The sequence below is a fragment of the Micromys minutus genome (assembly GCF_963924665.1).
Source record: "Micromys minutus genome assembly, chromosome: 1".
In the NCBI taxonomy this organism is placed as follows: Eukaryota; Metazoa; Chordata; class Mammalia; order Rodentia; family Muridae; genus Micromys; species Micromys minutus.
In genome coordinates, this window is record NC_137969.1 from 23,695,291 (window position 1) to 23,715,851 (window position 20,561).

The 20,561-nt window shown below is 49.2% G+C and overlaps 1 protein-coding gene across 4 annotated transcripts in view; it reads left to right on the forward strand.

Annotated features, from left to right (window-relative positions):
* Window positions 1–1,277: 1,277 nt before the first annotated feature.
* Window positions 1,278–20,561, forward strand: part of EVC (EvC ciliary complex subunit 1) — a 38,868-nt gene continuing 19,584 nt past the window's right edge. For 3 of the 4 annotated variants that reach the window (XM_080922556.1, XM_080922557.1, XM_080922558.1), the window contains exons 1-9: window positions 1,278–1,496; window positions 5,135–5,254; window positions 9,851–9,934; window positions 12,605–12,852; window positions 14,373–14,457; window positions 15,407–15,505; window positions 16,881–17,018; window positions 18,939–19,097; window positions 20,342–20,558. In XM_080922556.1, coding sequence (XP_080778682.1) covers window positions 1,338–1,496; window positions 5,135–5,254; window positions 9,851–9,934; window positions 12,605–12,852; window positions 14,373–14,457; window positions 15,407–15,505; window positions 16,881–17,018; window positions 18,939–19,097; window positions 20,342–20,558 — 1,309 coding nt within the window. In that variant the 5' untranslated portion in view covers window positions 1,278–1,337. Of the gene's footprint in view, window positions 1,497–5,134; window positions 5,255–9,850; window positions 9,935–12,604; window positions 12,853–14,372; window positions 14,458–15,406; window positions 15,506–16,880; window positions 17,019–18,938; window positions 19,098–20,341; window positions 20,559–20,561 lie in introns of those variants that run through there. The other variant, XM_080922559.1, reaches the window with a different exon arrangement.

Consider the following 20,561-nt stretch of genomic DNA (forward strand, 5'->3'; position numbering starts at 1 on the left):
CTAGAGAAGTCCTTTATCCAGCAACATGGTCTTCTGTGAACAGTCCTGCTGGGCCCTGTATCAGCCTCTCCACACACCTCCAATCTCTCTCTGTCTCTCTGTGTCTCTCTGTCTCTCTGTCTCTGTCTCTCTCTCTCTCTCTCTCTCTCTCTCTCTCACACACACACACACACACACACACACACACACACACACACACACCTTTCTTGACCTGACCTGGACAAAACCATGAGTTTGCAGGCCTTAGAGTGACCTTAACCAAGCCTTTCACTCCAAGTACTGCACCCTTGAGAACTGCCGGACATCCTGGAGTAGCATTAAAGGCAGTATTTACAAGTGACTTTAGAGGGCAAAACATAAGCAGCGTTTATTTTTAATGGATCCTTCTGCCCGCCCCCACCCTCACCCCGCTTTGAGAGGAGCCAGGTGATCTGCCTCTGTGTCCCAAATAGCTTAAGTGACCGCCAGGAGATAACAGCTGGATGCCACTGCCTGACCTTGTGTGTGTGTGTGTGTGTGTGTGTGTGTGTGTGTGTGTGTGTGTGTGTGTGTTTTAAAGCTCGGACCTGAGCGTCCAAACATCACTAAGTTGCAGCATGAGGCTATTACCGGGAAGATGTTCCCTTTCCAGAGATGCCCTGAGGGAACAAGAAGGTCTTCTTAACAGGCGTGTGTGACCTGAAGCCACAGGTGTGAACAGGCAGACGTTGACAACTTCTTCTGAGCTGTCAGACACTGAATAAGGCAAGTCCCCTGGCAGTTTCTTTGAAGAGGCTAAAGTGCTGGCTCCCATCCTGCTCGCGTGGAACCATAAGGACAAAATGAAGAGACGTCTGGATTCTAGAGGGGCCAGAATGTAATATTCGCCCCCCATACATTCTCTTAGAGACGAATCTTTCTCGGATTAAAAGGGGTGTTCCATCAGTCGGGTGCGGAGCGTCCCCTAGGGAAGACCGTCTTGCCCCGGGAGCAGCGCGCGAGTCGGACTAGACGTGCTACAGCAACCTTGAGGTGCTGCTGGAGTTAATCTGGCGGCCAGCTCAAGACTTAGGGCAGCCAGAACGCCCAGTGACCACAGAAGAGTGGCTTCTCGGGAGACTGGGAGGAGGGGGTGCTCTTTTGCTGTTCTTGCATTTGAGATCCTCAGGGTGGAAGGCGCGCCTCGGCTGCGCATGCTCAGTGCACGGAAAGGCTGGCCCGGAAAGGCTCAAAGTTTGGAGCTGCGGGTCCAAGCTCCTCCCCAGGCTCTGGGGGGGGGGGGGGGGGCAGCGGGAAAGGGTACAGAGGCGCGGAGCTGGCGGGCGGCGGGATGCGGCGGGTGACCCGTCCGAGCCCCCATGACCTGCAAGAGAGATGCGCGGCTGCAGCTGGGCCGGGAAGTTCTGCAGGCGGCGCCTACGCTGCTGATCCCCGCGGTGCTGCTGGGTGCCTTACTCGGCCTGGGCCTTGGCCTGTGGCTCGGCTATCGCGCGAGCCGCTTTCGCGCGCGGCTTCAGGTGGGTCCCAGCGGCCGGGAGAGCCGCGCGCCCTCCTCCTCCCTGGCATCCTGGGCCGCACTCCGTGAACTCTGGCTTTGCATCTCCTGGCTGTGATTGCCTGCAGCCTACTGCTCCCGGAGAATCAGGGTCAGGGCTTTCTGAGGAAGGGGATGGAGTGAGTGGCCAGAGGGAACTGGCCTGGGGGTCCGCAGAAAAACAGTCGCCCCAAAGCCCTTCTAGGCCTCAGTGCCCTCGGATGTAGTTAGAAGGTTGAACATGATGCCAGTAGATGTACGGACAGAGGAGGATTTGTGTGCTCACCCGAATATGCCCAGTCCCTCTTTTTTGCTTTGGAGCTGCCAGACATCCCCTGGGAGTGGGCTAAGGATTTTCTGCCAGGGGTAACTGACCCAGGGCCTTAAATGCCACACTGGTGAGCATCAACCAGGTGGGTGCTATTGTAGAGTAGAAAGAGGCTAGCGTTTCTTGAGAAGTCTCAGTTCCAGGCATGGAACAGTTCTCTGAACTCTCCAAACAGCTTTTGAATCAATTCCATGTGTGGCCTCATTTTGCAGCCCTGGAAAGTGAGGCAAACGGTTAAGCCACCTAGCAATGCAACATGCATATGGTGTAAGGACAGCGGGTGGGGGGGGATGTAACTCTAAGCTGTAACTGGCAAGACACGGGATGTTTGGGGAGACTCTTGGCACCTAGGAGCAGAGTTCTGATTAGTTATGGAAAGACCCATTGGGCACTCTAGGTTCTGGCAGCTCTGACTTCCAGATTTCCTCTGTTGTGCAGAGGAATTGGCTTTCTCAGTTAGAAACGTTTGGTTGAGGATTCTTGGGTTTGGTTGAGGATTCTTGGTCTCTCATTTCTTTGAAGAACTCACACATGTCTGGATTGTTTTGGTCTATCCTCTCCTCCTTCATCTCCTTACATCTCTTGATATAAAACCCTTTGTGCTAGTCAGCTACGATTGTGAGCAGTCCTGAACTCTTGGATGGCGTGTGGTGCGTGTGTGTGTGTGTGTGTGTGTGTGTGTGTAAAACATGAAGCTGAGAGGTTTTCTTCAATTTTATTCTTATAATTCTGTTTTCTGTTTTCATTTTCCGGAGTTCTTTTTTATTCCCTAAGTCCTCTGTTTTCACCCTAAACTGCCAGTTTGTAAGTAGACTGTCTCTCCTCTCTCTGAGGACCATGTAACTGGCTGTTGTCTGTCGTGTGTTTCCTCGGCCCTCTGCAGTTTGTTTGGGGGTGTTTCCCTTCTTGTTAAGAGTCTTTCCTTAAATCACTTGTGACTCTTGGCCTCCTGGCCACTTCTAAGTGTGGGAGTAGACATAGACTGTGAGCTTCTGACTCTGTGTGTGTGTTAGTCCCTAACACAGTCAGTAATTGCTAAGCGAAGCATCCTGGAATTTTGGGCTATATCATCTCTTCTTTCTGCCCCAGAGACCCACCCTGCTCCAGGCACATAGTTTTCCTGGACATCGACACTGCCAGGCCTGTATCTTCACCATGCTCTTTGCAATTTCTCTCATGCCCTTCTCCCAAGACCTCAGAGTCTTGCTCCCTCCTTTAAGTTTCTTCTCAAACAAACTTTGTCTAAGAGGCTTCTCTTCAGCATCTGGAACAAGGCTGGGTATCATGTGGATGCTGAATCATAGCCCTGGCTAATTAAGTGCACAACCAGTTAACCAAGGCAAAAATGCAATTCTCTCTCTCTCTCTCTCTCTCTCTCTCTCTCTCTCTCTCTCTCTGTGTGTGTGTGTGTGTGTGTGTGTGTGTGTGTGTTTGTTTGTGTGTCTGTCTCTTCTTAGTTCTTTACTGTCTGTCTGTCTCTCTCACTTTCTCTCTCTCTCTCTCTCTCTCTCTCTCTCTCTCTCTCTCTCTGTGTGTGTGTGTGTGTGTTTGTCTGTGTGTCTGTCTCTTCTTAGTTCTTTTCTCTACTGTGTCTGTCTGTCTGTCTGTTTGTCTCTCTCTCTCTGTGTGTGTGTGTGTGTGTGTGTGTGTGTGTGTGTGTGCGCGCGCGCGCGCATCCATGTGTGCATGTGTGGTGTGCCTCAGAGGGCATGATTTTGAGCATGCAGACATGACACAGCATGCTTGTGGAGATCAAAAGACAATCCCCTCAAATCAGTTCTTCCCTTCCACCATGTGACTTCAGAAGACAGTCCTTGGGTCACAAACCTTGGTGGCAGCTGCCTTCACACTGAACCATCCTGCTGGCGCCTATGTGGGTGTGTATATATACATACATGTTCATGTGTGTATATGTGCATGCATGTATACAGATGCTGGTTCCCATGTGTGTGCTTATATCAAGGCCAGAGGTCAACCTTAGTGTCATTCCATAGTCACTGCTCACCTTTTGGAGACAGAGTCTCTCACTGGCTTAGGCAAGCAGGCTAGGCTGTCTGTCCACCTGTGACCTCCTGCCCTGCACTGGGTTAAGAGCACACACACCCATTCCTGCCTTTCTTGACATGGATTCCAATTCAACTGTGTCCTCATGCCTCCAGGGCAAGCACTTTCTAACTGAGCCAACCTCCCTAACAGAATTGTACCCGCTGCCTATTTTCCTTATCAATTATAGTACGTTCCTCAAAATCACTTGGTGCCCAGGACAGGTGAACATTAAGCCTTTGCATGGGGAATACTGTGCCAAGTCCCTTGAGCCTCTATTTCCATCAGTCTGTCTTCAAAGTGACCTGTGTCTATTTAAAGAAACTCCATTGGCTGCTTACTGTTAATTCTCTCTTTGGAACTCACAGCCAAAAGCCTGAGAACTCTGGCTCAGGGCAGATCCTCTTTCACAAGGACCATCTCTGTTGGGTACATCATGGCCCTCCGGTACTTTGGCATGCTAGACAGGGCTTCAAGATCACAGCTCCCCTAAAACAGGAACACAACTGCAGAAAGTTGGACACTCAGCTGCACTTGTTTAGTTGACAAGAAGAATGGTCACAGTGTTGACATCTGCAACATGGTGGGGTTTCAGGTCACACGTCTACTGCTTGTAGTCCACAGTAGAAATCACTCCTCTGTTGAAGGTAACCAATACCATTATTTGAAAAATCGTCCAGTGGCTATACTGAGAACAGCAGGGGGAATAGCATCTGCACATTCCATGCGAAGGGGTGGTGGTAGCTTCTGTTCTGGTTTCCTATCTGTTGCTGTGATGAGACAAATCTGACAGCAAGCAACAGGGAGGGATGTGTTTTAGCACAGGGAAGTCCGTCACCGTGCAGAAGTCAGAGCAGGAACCTGAAGCAGCCAGTCGGGTCACAATCTTGAGCAGACAGACACGGATGTTTGCAGGTGCAGTTGCTTCTGTTGGAGTGTTTTCTCAAAGGCTGCAGGAATAAGTGTAGAACAGAAATCGAAAAGCGCTACAAGCTTTGCTCCCAGTGTTACCCGGAGTCTTGGGGACAACTGAAATATGCACCTTATCCCTAAGGATGATAGATCCCTTAGAAAGACAGTCTGAGTGGCCTCTGCAGTTGTACTAGATGCTTGGTGGGCAAAGAGGACAGGAAAGGCACATGGTAAGCAGAAGTGACTACTGAATAGGGATCTGGTGGCTAAAGTTCAGGGGGACAGACAAGGCTGACTGACTTCAGGATCTGCTTCTCTCCACCTCCTTGTGGTTTTAGAAAGATGACACAAAACGTCTGCTCAGGAGTTCAGAGCCCCCTGCACAGAGCCTCCAGGATACTGACTCCAAAGCCAGGAGGCGCCAGAGAGAAACCACTCGGGATGAAGATGCCCCTGAGGTTAGTTTGGGTCTGAGTGCTTCGGTGGGTACATGCTGGGTGGGGGGGGGGGAGGTAGGGGGGACTGTCTTTCCAGAAGTCAAAGTATCATGCTACAAGCCACTGGATGATTTATTTCCTCAGAAATTGTCAGGTATGGATAGTAAGAGGCACGGGTTTTTAAGTCCATGGTTGTACGAACTTAGACAAAGGTATGCTCCCTCATAATTAAAGGTCTAATACCTGAGAAAGCTCTCTAGTGCCCATCTCTGGTCACACTTATTCAAGAAGCAATCCCAGGTAGGTTTTGCATGACCATGGGACGACTAGAGTTTTATGTGGAGAGTGCCCTGTTCCCTTTGTGTCTCAGGTCCCACAACACCCTGCTACTAACATTTGCCCTTTATTTATTTATTTATTTATTTATTTATTTATTTATTTATTTTGCATAGCCACACCTGGGCCTCTTCCCCTCCCCCTCAGAAATAAAGGGGTGGGGAAGAGAATCGACTTGAGCACACCACTGCTAGTCACGAAGCACCTTCTGAATGTTTGGCTGATGGACTGGTTGTTCTGAGAACACAGCTGTTACCATCCAAGCCCCAAATTCTATTCTCTAAAGTTTATTATTCTAAGTATACAGGCAGCCTAAGGAAGGATGGGCACCTGGGTGCTGATCCCAAAAGATGGATTCTCTCTGTCCAGTCTTTTCTGTTCAGCTTCAGTTGGCCCATAGAATATGGCCAGAGTGCGCTCTCTGAGTAGGGATGGAGGGACATCACTTGACATTCCCAGGTGCCCCTGCACACTTTAAGTAGGGGCAGGGTCTCATGTCTGGTGGGTTTGTGCCCTCGTAACTGTCTCCTTCAGTCTTCCTCGTTGTTCTCATATTCAGAAGAGGAAACTGAGGTTCAAAGAGACAGGCCAGTTCCCTGGGTCCCCAAACTGGGGAGTGGCTAAGTTCAGATGCATCCCTTGGTCTGTCTGGCACCTGCAGACCAACACTGCTTCCCTCCACCCTCTTCCCACCCCTGTCTCTCAGGCTCCTCCCTCTTGGGATTCTCTGCTGGCCTTGTAGAGGAGTTGGGCTTTGACGCCAACTTTTTCAAAGTCTAGGAACCAAATCAGGGTATCAGCTTGTTTTCCCAAATTGCCCGTGCCTCCCACAGATTTCAATAACCCCATTCTTTCCTGAAAGAGACCCTAGCCTGCAGACCCTGGACCTCAATGCTTCCCTGTGAAGGGGAAGAGAATGCCTTGTGGGATCCCAGGACCCTGAAAGGCCCGTGGACACAGGAGCTATACTCCATCCATAATAATGTGTATCTCTAGATCTCACTCCTGACTGTTTCTCTATGTGTCTCTGCATTGTTTGGGGTTTGTGTCTCTGTGGAGAGCCTTTCACCATTGGCTGCCTGGGACAATGTGTGTGAGCATTTTGGGTATGTGGTATCTCTCTTGTCTTCCTGTTTTGTTATGCCCCTTTCTACAGACCATCAAAATTCCACGCAGGACAGGGAAACTATGTCCTCACAAATGCTTGTACAAACATGTCTAGCTTGGTCCACAACAACCAGATTGGAAAGAACATTAGTCGAGAAATGGATGGACAGAACGTGGTCTATCGTTCAGGCATGGTAGGCTACACAAGTGCTGAGGCAGGAGGATTGTGAATTTGAGCCTGGTCTGACTGACATATTGAAACCCAGACTCCAACAAGAGAGAATTGTGTTCTATCCTTGCTGAACATTGTTGAGGGTGAAAAGTAGCACAGTATTGATACATACTGTCAACATGGCCATCATTATCCAAAGTGAAGAAAGCCAATCATGAAGGGAACCAGAAACAAAATGCACATGACATTTATATGGACAGCATAGCTGAGGGGTTTCCAGGAAAAGCTAAGGGCTTCTCTGCTGCAGTGAGCCATTCTGAAATTGCCTGTGTGATCCTTCTGATATTAAGGAAACCGGAAGACGGTTGGTTACATTTTATACAAGATTGTAGAAGGCATGAATTCTATATCGATAAAACTTAAAAAAAAAAAAAAAACCTTCACATGTAAGCTGGCTCTGAGTCCCACAGAAGTAGTACCAGCCTTGGTACCTAGCATGGACCAATCCCAGCTCTGCTGTACATGTGCTATGCAGTGTTGGTCAGGAAATATAACCTGTCTGCGCCTCAGGCCCCTCACTGTGAAAGCCACAGAGGTCCTCCACAGAGTGCCCAAGGTCATGCCACCGTTTGCTGTCTCAGATGGTACTCTCCCAGTACAGCCGCAGTGGGAGTCACCTCATCTTTCTAAGCCTGCAACCAGCCTCCGTGCCTGGCAGGTGCCTATCACCAGACTAATGATTGCCCAGGGCTGAGTTAAATATCTGCCTATTAAACTGTGTTTCCGCCTAGTGAGCCCAGCCGCCTCTCCTGTGCACAGAAAGCCTCAGCCTTGTGATCTGTGCTGCTGCTACTTAGCTGAACTCTGTTTAATGAATAGCCCTGTTCGTTAAAACACACAGAAACTTCCAGAAGGTTTCTGAGGCCTGCTGCTCCACAGCCTGCATGTCCTGTTTTGCCTTTGCTAACGAAGAGGAGGGATAATATAACCTATGCAGGCGACTTGCAGGGTTGAAAAGAGCACCTTCGGGCCAATGAGGGAAACAGCTTTCTCTCCCCCACAGTGACACCTTCCCCAGTTTTCTGAACAACTGTCTTGTTTTGGATGAAGTTCTACCTTGTAACTTTGCGTGGCAACCCATTTCCTAGATCACTGTATCTCCTGGGGTGGGGGTGGGGGAAACCAGCAGATTTGGAGCATCTAGATTCAGTGAAGAGAACTATCAAAAAGCTGAAGTCTCTGGATCCTGTCCAGGTAACCGGATCTAGCTGCTTTTGCCACCATACACCCAGGGCTATGACGTTGTCCAGCCCCTATTCAAAGCAGAGCAGGCCTGCCCTCCAGTCCTGCAGGACATAGGTGGTCACACAGACATCCTTAAGGGTAGAGCTTCACACAGCCAGGGCTTTCCCTAGTGGTCTCACCCAGGCATTTCAATCATGCCTGCTTCCACACCCCGAACTCTACCTGTCTCCTGCAAAGGCATGTGTGTTCCTTTCTTTCTGGCACAGTAGCACAGGGCATTTGCACTCTGTTTGGTGGAGAAACCACACCTTTCTCTCCCCCCCCACCTTCCTCTGCTTTCCTTCTGCCTCTAAGAAGATTTAATCTGCACAGAACCACCAGACATAGTGTAGAACTCTATAATATATATATGGTGCATAACTTAGTTTGGAAACTGAGGAGGATCATAAGTTCAAGGCCTGCCTGGGCCATTGGTTCAGTTCAGGGCCATCCTGTACAACTTAGTAAAACCCTCAGAAGAGGTGCAGATTATGTCTGAGAACAGAGTGAGCAATGATTTGGTCCCTCCCACTGCATCAGAGGTGGCTTCTCGGGGAGGTGATGCCCAGCTGGCTCTGAGTGGTTTATGAATACCATCAGTACAACTCTTCAATACCTAGTGTCTCCTTGGACCCAGGGAGTCAGCTGCAAGCCTTATGCCTGTTATCTTTGAGGATTAGATGCTCCTTCTGTTGATCATATGGGCAGACTGAGGCTGACTCAGCCATCCGTCTCTTGTTTAAAGTTCTACTCCAAAACTCCATGTAAACAGAGCCTCTGTGTGTGTGTGTGTGTGTGTGTGAGTGTGAGTGTGTGTGTGTGTGAGTGTGTGTGTGTGTGAGTGTGTGTGTGTGTGAGTGTGTGTGTGTGTGTGAGTGTGTGTGAGTGTGTGTGAGTGTGTGTGTGTGTGTGTGTGTGTGTGTGTGTGTGTGTGTGGCCTGTAGTACTACATCTGCTTTAGAATTTTAGTTGACACATACAATCATCTGCATCAGTGAGCGAGGTGTGATAACACTCGTACAGCCTGTAACTCAGGTACGATCACATCCGTCACCTCTGTGAGGTAGGAAGCTTCATGGCCTCTGCATCATCCAGTTGCTTTGAAATAAATATGAACTGTAGGCTACAGCGATCCGGCTGCCCTGTGGAAGGTGAGGTTTAATTCCTCAAAGTTCAGTTACTTCATGTGGCTGTTTTTCCCTTTGAAGATGGTCCATTGTCCTTCAGAAGATGCTTGTTAATCTGTCCCAAGGTATTAAAAGCCTAATTACTTAAAAGCTGAAGGATTGGAGTTAAATGATAGTGTTGTCCAAGCATTTGTCTATGCACCCAGTTGTCTATCCATCATATATATGCATGCACATATATATGTGCATACATATGTACATCCATTCATATATCCATCTGTCTGTCAACACACCCATATATCTACCTGTTTACTTAGCCCTCCATCTATTCATGAATCCACCCACCTACCAATCTTTTCATTCATTCATTCATTCATCAATTATTCCATCAATTTATTTCTTCACTATATTGTCCATTCTTCCATCCACTATTTTCCAGTCCATCCATCCTTCTTGCGAGGATCCAAACAGACCTGTCAGGGTTCCTTCCTGGGGCTGTTGTTGCAGGTGGGATGTGGCATTTTAGAGAGTTGTGGCAGTTGGTCTTTAATGTGACAGGAAGTTCATTGCACTGCTGCTCCTCCTTTGCAGGTGTGTGAGCCATCCTTGAGTGGCAACATCACAGCATTTGCACTGAAAGCCAGAGTTGTCTACCCCATCAACCAGAAGTTCCGGGTGAGCACTCCAAGTTCCATTTTACCAGTGAAGTTTAATCCATAATGTGCTAGCCTCCATGGAGATCCAAGGGATTGGATGTGGGTTTCCATCCTGTCTGAAAGTTTGGTGTGTAACAGAACAAAACACAAGAGCCGACTGAATCTGTGTGGGTCACGTGGGGGCCACATCCAAGTCAGGAGCTACAGAAGCTGCTTAATCTACAAGGACAGCAGCTCCCCCTTAGTGAGATGTGAACCTCCCTCTGGCACTGACTCGATGGGGTGTGCCTCAGGCCTAGCTCCTGTCTCTATTCATATGGCTGAGGGTTAATGCCAGATGCTGTGTTTCCGAGACACTCATGTGTGGATGAAGGATTGCCACGAATCAGGCATTTCCACTTTGTGGTATTTCCAGAAGGTGAATGGACTGCTAAGGTCACATTCAGGAGGAGGCCAACTCTACCCCTACACTTGGCAATAGGTCTTGCACCCAGGACCCCTTGGCTGGAGTCTTAGAGTCTTATGCAGAGAGCAGCCATAAGAGAGGGAGGAGCTTAGCTCATAAAATGCCCTGTGGGCAGTGTTCTGACCCAGAGGGTTTGGAGGAGGGCTGGCATCCTGGTACTCAGGAAGATATGTTCTGAGTCTCTTGGATGTTGTCCTGACTCCTGCCTCAGCCCCTCTTTCACGGCCCTTTCAGGCTGTGAAATAGGGGTCAGGGTGATAGACAGTCTTCTGCCTTGCCAAGACAGTGTGCGCGAGGACTCAGAACTTGCTCTGTAAGCGAGTTCCTGAACCAGACTCTCTCCCTTTGGAAACCTCCTGATGAGCAGCATCAGGCTGTGCTGCTGGAGTTGTTGGGGTCCTGGGCCCTGGCAGGCTAACAAGCTGAGCTTACCCAACTTGAGGAGGCCAGTTAAAGAGTCAACAGTAGTGAAAACCAGAAAAAGGACGTACATTCAGTGTGTTTACACTGGGAAGTGAAATAAAGAGGCCCAATCTCTCTCTCTCTCTCTCTCTCTCTCTCTCTCTCTCTCTCTCTCTCTCTCTCTCTCTCTTCTCTCTCTCCCCCTCCCTCCCTCCTTCCCTCCCTCTCTCTCTCCCTCTCTCTCTCCCTCTCTCTTCCTCCCTCTCTCTCTCCCCCCCTCTCTTTCCCTCTCCCTCCCTCTCTATCCCTCCCTCTCCTCTCTCTCTCCCTCTCTCTTTCCCTCTCCCTCCCTCTCTCTCCCTCTCTCTCTCTCTCTCTTTCTCTCTCTCTCTCTCTCTCTCTCTCTCTCTCTCTCTCTCTCCTTCTCTCTTTCCCTCCCCCCCCCTCTCACACACACACACACACACACACATCCTATCTTCACCCCACCCTCAGGGTCCTGACATGAGGTTTATGTTCAAACAGAAGGACAAGAGGTTTGCATAAATATACAGTCTTAGTCAAGGTATGGCCTCAGACGTTGCTGACCCTTCTGCCAGGTCTAACATGGTCAGAACTGTGTAACTCTCTCTTTCTGGGAAACAGCCCTCCCCCTGATGGCTTCAACCTTTTCCTCCTCCCAGTGGAAATTTTCTGGAAGAATTCTAATTCCTTGAGCACCCTTGTTTTAATACTCTTAACTGGGGAAACAGCTCAGTCAGTAAAGCATGCACCTTGTAAAGAAGTCCTCATAATATGTCTAAAAGGCTGGACATGGTGATGTGCAGTTATAAGCCTAGCACTTGGGGAGCAAAGGCAGACAGATCCTGGGGCTCACCATCTAGCCAGCCCAGACCAATCTGTGAGCACCAGGCCAGTAAGAGATCCTGCCTCAAAAACAAAGTGAATAGCATGACCTTTGACCAATACACACACACACACACACACACACACACTCACTCACTCACAAACACTCACAGAGGGAAGCAGATGTCAGGGGAGATCTTCACATTTACCAGGCCAGTTATAAGCAAAGCTGACTGACCTGTTCCCTAGTACATTGTTAAAAAGTTTACTCAGCTTCTTGCTGTCTGTCAGGTGGGCAGAAGGCCCTTCTCTGTCAATACGGCTGGACCTACCTGAACAGCATAAGGGCACAGGCCCTGTGGCTGCCCTGATCCCCATCCTATGGTCAGACAGCAGACCACAGAGAAATGGTCAGGAACCTCAGGGACCCAGCAGACCTCAAGGAAGGCAAGACATAGCAAAGCAGATTCCAATGGGGCAACTGAATCTGGGATGCCCCAGAAACAGCACATGAGGGGAAAGTCTGGAGCATGGGACAGTGTATCCAGTGTAGGCCCAGCAGGAGGGGACAAGCCTAGACAGAGAGCTGGACACTTCTTAATTGTTCCAGAAATCAGACCATGACTAGTGCCACACTGGCCTTAGTGAGGAGATAAAGGCCTGTCAGGGCGGTGGGATCTACCGAGACTGGCAAGAATGACCTTCTTTGTGGTAGGTGCTCAGCCCAGTAGTCAAAGGGGCTCCTGGAGCTGAGCCAGCCATAGAGGAAACAAGAGAGGGGAGGGTGCTTTCCAGAGGTCATCATGGGCTACGCAGAGCTGAACACAACAGTGTGTGGGGACAGATCCTAACGGCTCCAGGGTAGGAGCCTGGAGACAAACGTGGACGTGGGCTTGATCATGGTCCTGGGACTGACGCTTAGTCTGTGCACACTCACCCCAGCAGCCTTTCAGTCAGGTTTCCTTCTGTTCGCAGCCTCTGGCCGATGGGTCCTCCCACCCATCGCTGCATGAAAACCTGACACAGGCAGCAGCCGTCCTGCCCCACCTGCCCCATCAGCCAGCAGAGGTCTCCCCAGCCAGCAGCCTGGGCAGCCTGAGCCAGGCAGGCAAGGAGGATGGCAGCTCCTCCTCCAGCATACAGTCAACCTACAGCGACGACAGGATCCTCCAGTCTGCCTTCCTCCGGGTGGGCAGCTTCCCTGAGATTCTGGCTTGTGAGAGGTAAAGAGAGACCTCGGGACAATGGAGCTTCAGTGGTTGGTGCAAAGGAGGAGACGCACATCCAGAAATGTTAAACGACTCAGCTCTGGGCACACAGAAGCACAGTATCAGAGCCCCGGAGTGAGGTGACAGTGGGGTGGCAGGGGAGTAGCGGTGTCTCACCACTGCCGTGTCCCATAAATTGTAATGCAGCAAATGCTCTGGGACTTTGGGACAGAGCTTGCAGCACCTGCAAAAATTGTCCTGAGAACTTGCGAGTCTGGTCACTGTTGCTCGTGGCTATTCCCCTGTTGCGTGGCAAAAGGAGCCTGGACCAGTTTTAGGGATCCATTAAAAATTAGGCAATATGTCCCCTACTTTGTAAAGAGACTCAGAGTGGCTGAGTAACTTGAAAAACAGGTCACACCACCATTTGGTGATAAGCTATGGTCGATCCTGACATCTTACCTCTGAGACACAGGTGACCTGTCACCAGACTCACTTCTTGGTCTACTGACACAGGTATGATTGGCAGCTGTCCTCTGTGCCCCGAAGCTCCAGGAACCTCTGGATGTCTTGCTTACTTTTTTATTGTTCAGAGGAGATACATGACCAGGGCAGCTTATAGAAGGAGTTTGTTGGAGCTTACTGTTTCCTAGGGTGAGAGTCCATGATCATCATGGTGGGGAACATGGCAGCAGGCAGGCAGATATGACACTAGAGCAACAGGCTTAACATCCTTATCCGTAGGTACGAGGCAGAGGGAGAAGTAACTAGAAATGACGTGGGCTTTTGAAAACTCAGAGAGTGTGTGTCTAGTGACACACCTTCTTCAACAAGGCCTCCTAATCTTTCACAAACAGTTCCACCAGCTGAGGACTAAATATTCAAACATATGATCTTACTGGGGCCGTTCTCATTCAAATAACAGTGGACAGCCCTAGCTCGAGAATGAGAAGGGATGGAGTTGGGACCTGTTGCCTGGGTGTTGTCCCTGAGCTGAGAGAGACTCAAGTGGACCACATTCTCACATTTGCATTGTCAGACCTCACAATAGTGTGGATATGTGTTTTTATCCAGATCAATTTGTCTGTGAGGAAGAAAAGGGTTCCTGAGGCAACCCGCATCCATGCCTGATAGCTCTGGCCCTCTGTTCTCTGAGTCTCTTTCTTGCCTGTCATATGCAGGCCTAAGACTGTCTGTGCTGAGAAAAGTTGGCCTGTGGTGACATCTTACCTGTCATGCATGCCTAAGGCTATCGTGCTGAGGAAAGGCCTGCAGTGACAGAAGTGACAGTTTCCAGAGAGGATACTCTGAGTGTGCTGCTGGCTTTCTCTGCATGCATTTGTCCACAGTGTCCCAGAAGCTGTGTCCTGATACTTACTGTTCCTCAGCTGAGGCAGCAGTCTGCACTTCTCTAAGCCTGGGTATATGTGAGGAACATGAACTAGGGGACAGGGCCACCACAGAAACCAAGCAAAGACCTGCGTCCTGTCCTCCCACTGCCTTCTTACTCTTCGACCCCTGTCTGCTTCTCTCAGTGTAGATATTGACCTGTGTGTCTACAGCCTTCATCTGAAAGACCTGCTTCAGGTAGACACGGCACTGAGACAAGAGAGGTACCTGGTAGGTGGACACATTCGCTCTCTCTTCCAGACCAGGGCACCAGATGAAGATATGAGACTCCCGATGCGCACAGAGCCCATCTGTGTGAGGGGCACAGATCTGGGTGAAAGTAGACAACCGGAAAGTCATGCAGTGAGGTCCGGGCACTGTATGTGGTGATGCATTCAGAGGCACTAACAGGACACAGACTTCCATCTAGCTGGGGTGGCATTCATCTAGAGACGAGTTAAGGGCACCTGCTCGGGACTCAGGGGAGAGAGATGGAAGGAAAGACGCACACAAACTGAGGCTGTGGGGAGGCCAGAGCCTGCACACATCACGGAGGGGATGGAAAACTGTAGGACTGATTCTTAGGCAACCAAGCATGTGATGCCCAGAGGACCAGTGGCTCTTCCCCTAGGTATCTGTCCCAGAGAGACCATGTCCTCCCCAGCCCCTGTGTGAATGTTCACCACAGTGGTGTCTGTCCTGATCCCTGGTTAATACTCCTGCAGCGGACTGACTAGACACCATTGGAGATGGTACCCACAGGGATCCCCGAATTCTAGGAGGACCCCTCTTGGTTTAAAAGATATCTCCCAGGGAGACAGGAATCTAGGAGGGCTTTGCACGTCAATTCCATGGAGGTGTCTCTAACCCTCTTACAAAGAAGCAAGTCTCCATGTAGAAATGGGGGGGGCAGGGCATGAAGGGCTCTACTCAGTGTAGGCAGATATTTAGTAACTAGTATAGGGGTGAGAGGGTCAGGAGAGAGAGAAGAAAGTAGCAAAATGGGGAGAAGGGAAAAAGAAAGAAAGGAAGGTGAGAAATATTCTTTAGAAGCTTCGTCGGACCCAGAACAGCTCATTGCAATGAAATATAGTCTTTTTTATATCGGTCCTTCAGCGAGAATGATGGTGGGGGTGGGGCGCCACTCATGTTTCTCCTGACACTTCCTTTATGCCAACAGATGTTCATTCAGATTCTTAAAGCATGCCTTCTGGAATTTTTCCCTAAAAAGAAACCTGATGATGAATTATACCAGAAGATTCTTTCCAAACAAGAGCATGTAAGTCCTTAGCCTGTATCTTAAGATAACTCAGTAAATTGTTAAAATAATGAAACATACCAATCTATGCATAAAAATATTTTTCTTCAGTGCCTACAGTGGATTTTATAGAATGCATTTGGGCACAGTGTGACAACTTGTTAAAGTCAATGTACATGTTTAAAAAGGACACTTGTGCGGACCTGAAGCTTGGTTCCTGGTCCCTGGCAAGGGACAGCAAGGGAATGAAAGGGACAGACACACATACAGGAAAGCTGGGACAAACTGGGATTGTACTCATTCTGATGGAGGGCACCTACTGCCACCTGCAACCAGGGACCTCAGCATTTTTATGAGGTATAACAGGGAAGGAGAAATTGGCTAGTGTCGGTATGAGTGTATATGTAAGTGAGCAGTCTCAACCTTATATCTCCTGAAGAAGTTGGCCCCACATCTCCTTGGTTACCTGGGAACACAGTCCTAGTAGAGCAAGAGCCATTCCTCACCTCCATATTGAAGTTTGAAGTAGCCACACAGACCATCCCCATGTCCTTCCTGAGCTTGGAATGACTGCAGATCTAGAAATGCTGTTGGCCTAACAGAATTCAGTTGCCCACCTTGTCTCAAGAACACCCTGAACCCATGTCAGCCTCTCCACGGAAGCTGAGCACATCCTGCCTGTTCACTGTGCTGAGACCACACTGGATCGATGGCTTCCCATAAAGATGCTGTCCCAGAGAGAAAGAAGCCTGACAACTAAGATGTACTGCTCACTTCCTGCTCTTGAACCCGCCAATACTTCCCACTTCCTCCTTGAGGTGTAGTGTATAATCCTTCCCCATGGAAACCCTGTGTGGAAAGAAAGAACATTCTTGCCTAGTCCAGAAAACACACATACTCTAAGAGTTTGTAATGATTGAAAGACACAATTTCATTTGTTGCTAACTAGTTCCGTGGGGATTGAGGATGTAGAAGAAAATTGTCCTTCATTTTGGAGGTCCAGTGTTTCATGAAAAGTTTGTACCCTCAAACTTAAATACATTTTCACTTTCTGTGTGTAAATACAGGATGGGGTGTTGGTGAATGTGCCATAGCACATGAGGGCCAGAGAGCAGCTCTGTGGGATTGGTTCTCTCTTTCCATCCACAGTGGGTTATGACATCAAACTCAGATGTTCATCAGATGTTCCTTTCACCTACAGAGTCATCTCTCTGTCCCAGCATTAAACCCTAGGACTGTGCCCAGAACATCTCAATTGTGTGTGTGTGTGTGTGTGTGTGTGTGTGTGTGTGTGTGTAATAAAATATTTGTCAAAAATATAAGAACATTTATTCTTCTAATATTTGAGTTTTATTAGTTTTTCTTTGTGTATTTTTTTTCTTTTCCCTCATCCTAGGATTTGGAGGAATTAGAAAAGGGACTTCAGGCAAGGTTGGCAAACACAGAAATGTTAGGCACCGGCGACTCTGGCTACATTTCCCTGGCAGATGTGGAGAGGAAGGAGAGAGAGCTCTCGGAGCAGCTCATAGACAATGTAGGTGCTGGCCTCTCTTTTCTGTGGGTTTCTGGGATTCTGCAACAGTGACATTGGCGGGGCTCGAGAGGTAACAGTGTCACCATCCCAAGGCAGAGACCCCGTTTCTGAAGTTTAGTGGCCAAGAAGGTACCCTTAGAGAGCAGAGATTTACAAAGCAGTTTTTATCCATTTACATGTTTAGCCTGCTGTTTTTAATCACTGAAAGCCGCAATTTCTATAAGCCCTGCCTCGTAGTAAAGTGGATTCTAGAAGCATCTCCAACCCTCAGCCTCACAAAACAAGCCACCACAAAGGGTGTCTTTGGACCACTCCTTTCTCTTTTTGACTCCATGACCTGGACAACATGGATCTGTGCTTTTGACCCCTTCCATGTGGGGGAGTAGGGACTCAGATTTGCTGGCGCATGGCCCGCTCAAGAGACTCAGCAACAGCTATGGTGAACGAGGAGGGCATCCTGGCTCCTGCTCTGCTGTCGAAAGGTGCTGGGGGTGGGGGATTCTGAAGTGTGATTGAGGGACATGTGTCTTTCATTTCAATATCTGAAAACACCTCCTTAAAGGGCCACAGAGAGGCCATTCCAGGGGTGGGGGTGCGGGCCAGGACTCAAGCAGCCAGGAACCAGGGAAAGCTGAGAGGTAGGAAGGCAACTTAAAGAAGGAAGAGTTTGAGCTTACAGTTCTAGAAGTTAGAGTCCAGGATGGCAGAGTAAAGGCACCGTGGCAGGGACAGGAACTGAGTGCTCTCATCTTGACCCACAGTACGGAACAGAAAGAGCAAACTAGAGGTGGCTTTGAACTCTCAAAGCCCTCCCCTAGTGACACATTCCCTTCAACTAGGCCTCCCCAAACAGTGCCACAAACTGAGACCCAAACATGTAAATGACTGTGGCTATGGGGGATATTTATTCAAGGGGCACAGTTACTTTTCTCATTGTGTGGCCAAATTACCTGCCAGGCAACACCTTAAGGGAAGGATGGTTTATTCAGCTTACAATTAAAAGGGCTGTCATCTATGGGCAAGGCACCGTGGCAAGAGCATGAAGCAGTCGGGGACATTGCATCTACAGTTAATGTTGGAGTTCAGCTCTCTCTCCCTTTTATTCATTCTGGGATTTCGTCCCCTGGGGTGGTGTCACCCACATTCAGGATCAGTGTGAACTTAAAGGGATTGGAACTAAATACAGCCAGTGATGTCATTCTGTGACATCTGGGTTTCTCCTAGTCCTGTTGCTCTGCCTCAGGCACATTCTACCCAGAAGTAAGCAAGCAGGGCACACAGATGACACACAGCCTGCATGTCATAAGGACAGCCACTAGACTTCCTGCCATCCCTGATGCTAAGGCTTAGCTAGGCTTTGAAGCTCCTGACATCCCAAGCCCTGAATCGACAATTACCAGCTCTGACCCTGATAAGATACTAAAATACGGTGTGGCAAGCTGAGTTTCAGAAGCAGAATTATTCACATCAGCATTTTCTCTGCCATTTTGCTCTTTTGGACTTCTGGAACAATGACTCATATAGTTAGTGGCCTTCTAAGTTTTTTTTTAAGTCATAGCTAATCCCTTTGACTGATCCTAGAACTCACGGTGTCTCATTGTGTCATTTCTCAGGCTCCCAAGGAATAACTGTGACCTGTCTGGAGTCCCTAAGCAGTGCTTGTAACTTCCTTATTGGCAACAGTGCCTTGTGTTTGCTGAAAACACCTCTGTAATATGTCTGGAGCCATAGTTGTTGGGGCAGAGAGTGGAGGGTGTCCGCCACAAGACACAATCAATGCTGAGATAAACCCCCTTCAATTGTACAAGGCTTGAGCACCTCTGGTGGGAATGAGAAAGAAGCTGTGGGTCCCAGACACGGCCCAGCGCTCTTTTGTGAATACAGTTTCCTTGTCACTTGCTTCTCCTGCTCTTTTCACAGATGGGAGCTTTCTGGAAGCGGATGGAAAGCATCCAGCCCGTTCTCGTGGACCAGTTTAAGTGTTCCAGCTCCAAGGCGCGGCAGCTCATGGTGACTCTGGCAGGAAGAATGGTTGTCGCTGAAGGACTGCTGCATGACTCTCAGGACCTGCACGTCTTGGTAACACCGGAGGAGGAGAGGCAAACACTAGGGATCAGGAGGTCAAACGCAGTCGTGTTCTAAAGGGGGATATAGCACCCCCAGAAAAGGGCAGTGAATCCTCCTATCATCTATCTGCCCATCACCCCCATCACTATCCATCCATCCATCCTCTCATCACACATCCATCCATCATATACCCATTATAACAAGATCTGTTCTGTGTGTATGACTATTTTGCCTGAGTGTACGTGTATGTATGCCAGGCACATGCCTGATACCCAAGGTCAGAAGAGAGTGTCAGATCCCCTGGAACTGGAGTTATGGATGTTTGTGAACCACCATAAACAAGGAGCAACAAGTACTCTTAACCACTGAGTCATCTCTCCAGACCCTTGTTAATTGTGTCTGTGTGTACCCATCCATCCATCACACACCTTAAGTGTGTGTGTGTGTGTTTGTGTGTGTGTGTGTACCCATCCATCCATCACACACCTTGTTAAGTGTGTGTGTGTGTGTTTGTGTGTGTGTGTGTACCCATCCATCCATCACACACCTTGTTAAGTGTGTGTGTGTGTGTTTGTGTGTGTGTGTGTACCCATCCATCCATCACACACCTTGTTAAGTGTGTGTGTGTGTTTGTGTGTGTGTGTGTACCCATTAATACATCACACACCTTGTTAAGTGTGTGTGTGTGTGTGTTTGTGTGTGTGTGTGTGTGTGTGTGTATACCCATCCATCCATCACACACCTTGTTAAGTGTATGTGTGTGTGTTTGTGTGTGTGTGTGTGTACCCATCCACCACACACCTTGTTAAGTGTGTGTGTGTGTGTGTGTGTTTGTGTGTTTGTGTGTGTGTATGTGTGTGTGTGCCCATCCATCTATCACCCATCATCCCATAGTGGAGGTACCTGATCAGATCAGTGGTCCTACAGCTCTGAACTTTAAAGACTATGATACTCAGGCTTCGGGTGATCTCTAGATGGTGGTCAGACTTAGGCTGACAGCCAGGAGCAGAGAGGTGTAAGAGACAGCGTTCCAAAATCTGGGTTTGACTAGAGTACAATGGTTGAAGGGTTTGGGGACAAGTGCTAAGTACCCAGAGGCTTATCCTACTGCAAATGGGGGGGAGGGGCATTCACTGTGCTTGGAATGAGGTGTGTGTGTGTGTGTGTGTGTGTGTGAGAGACTGGAGATCACTGCCTCCTCAACATCTTCAAGGCAGAGCCCCAATATGCTGAGTCATTGTCCTGTGTCTCTACAGGACACTCTGGAGAGGACAATGGGTCGAGCCCACATGGCAAGGATGGTAGAGTTCCTGAGGACCCAGATCCAGGAGGAAACCAAGTGCCGGCTTGCCGCCATCTCCCGTGGCCTGGAGCTGCTGACTGTCCAGGGGCAGCTGTCTGGGAGGCAGAAGGAGGAGCTTCTGACCCAGCAGCACAAGGCCTTCTGGGAGGAGGCAGAATGCTTTGGCAGGGGTG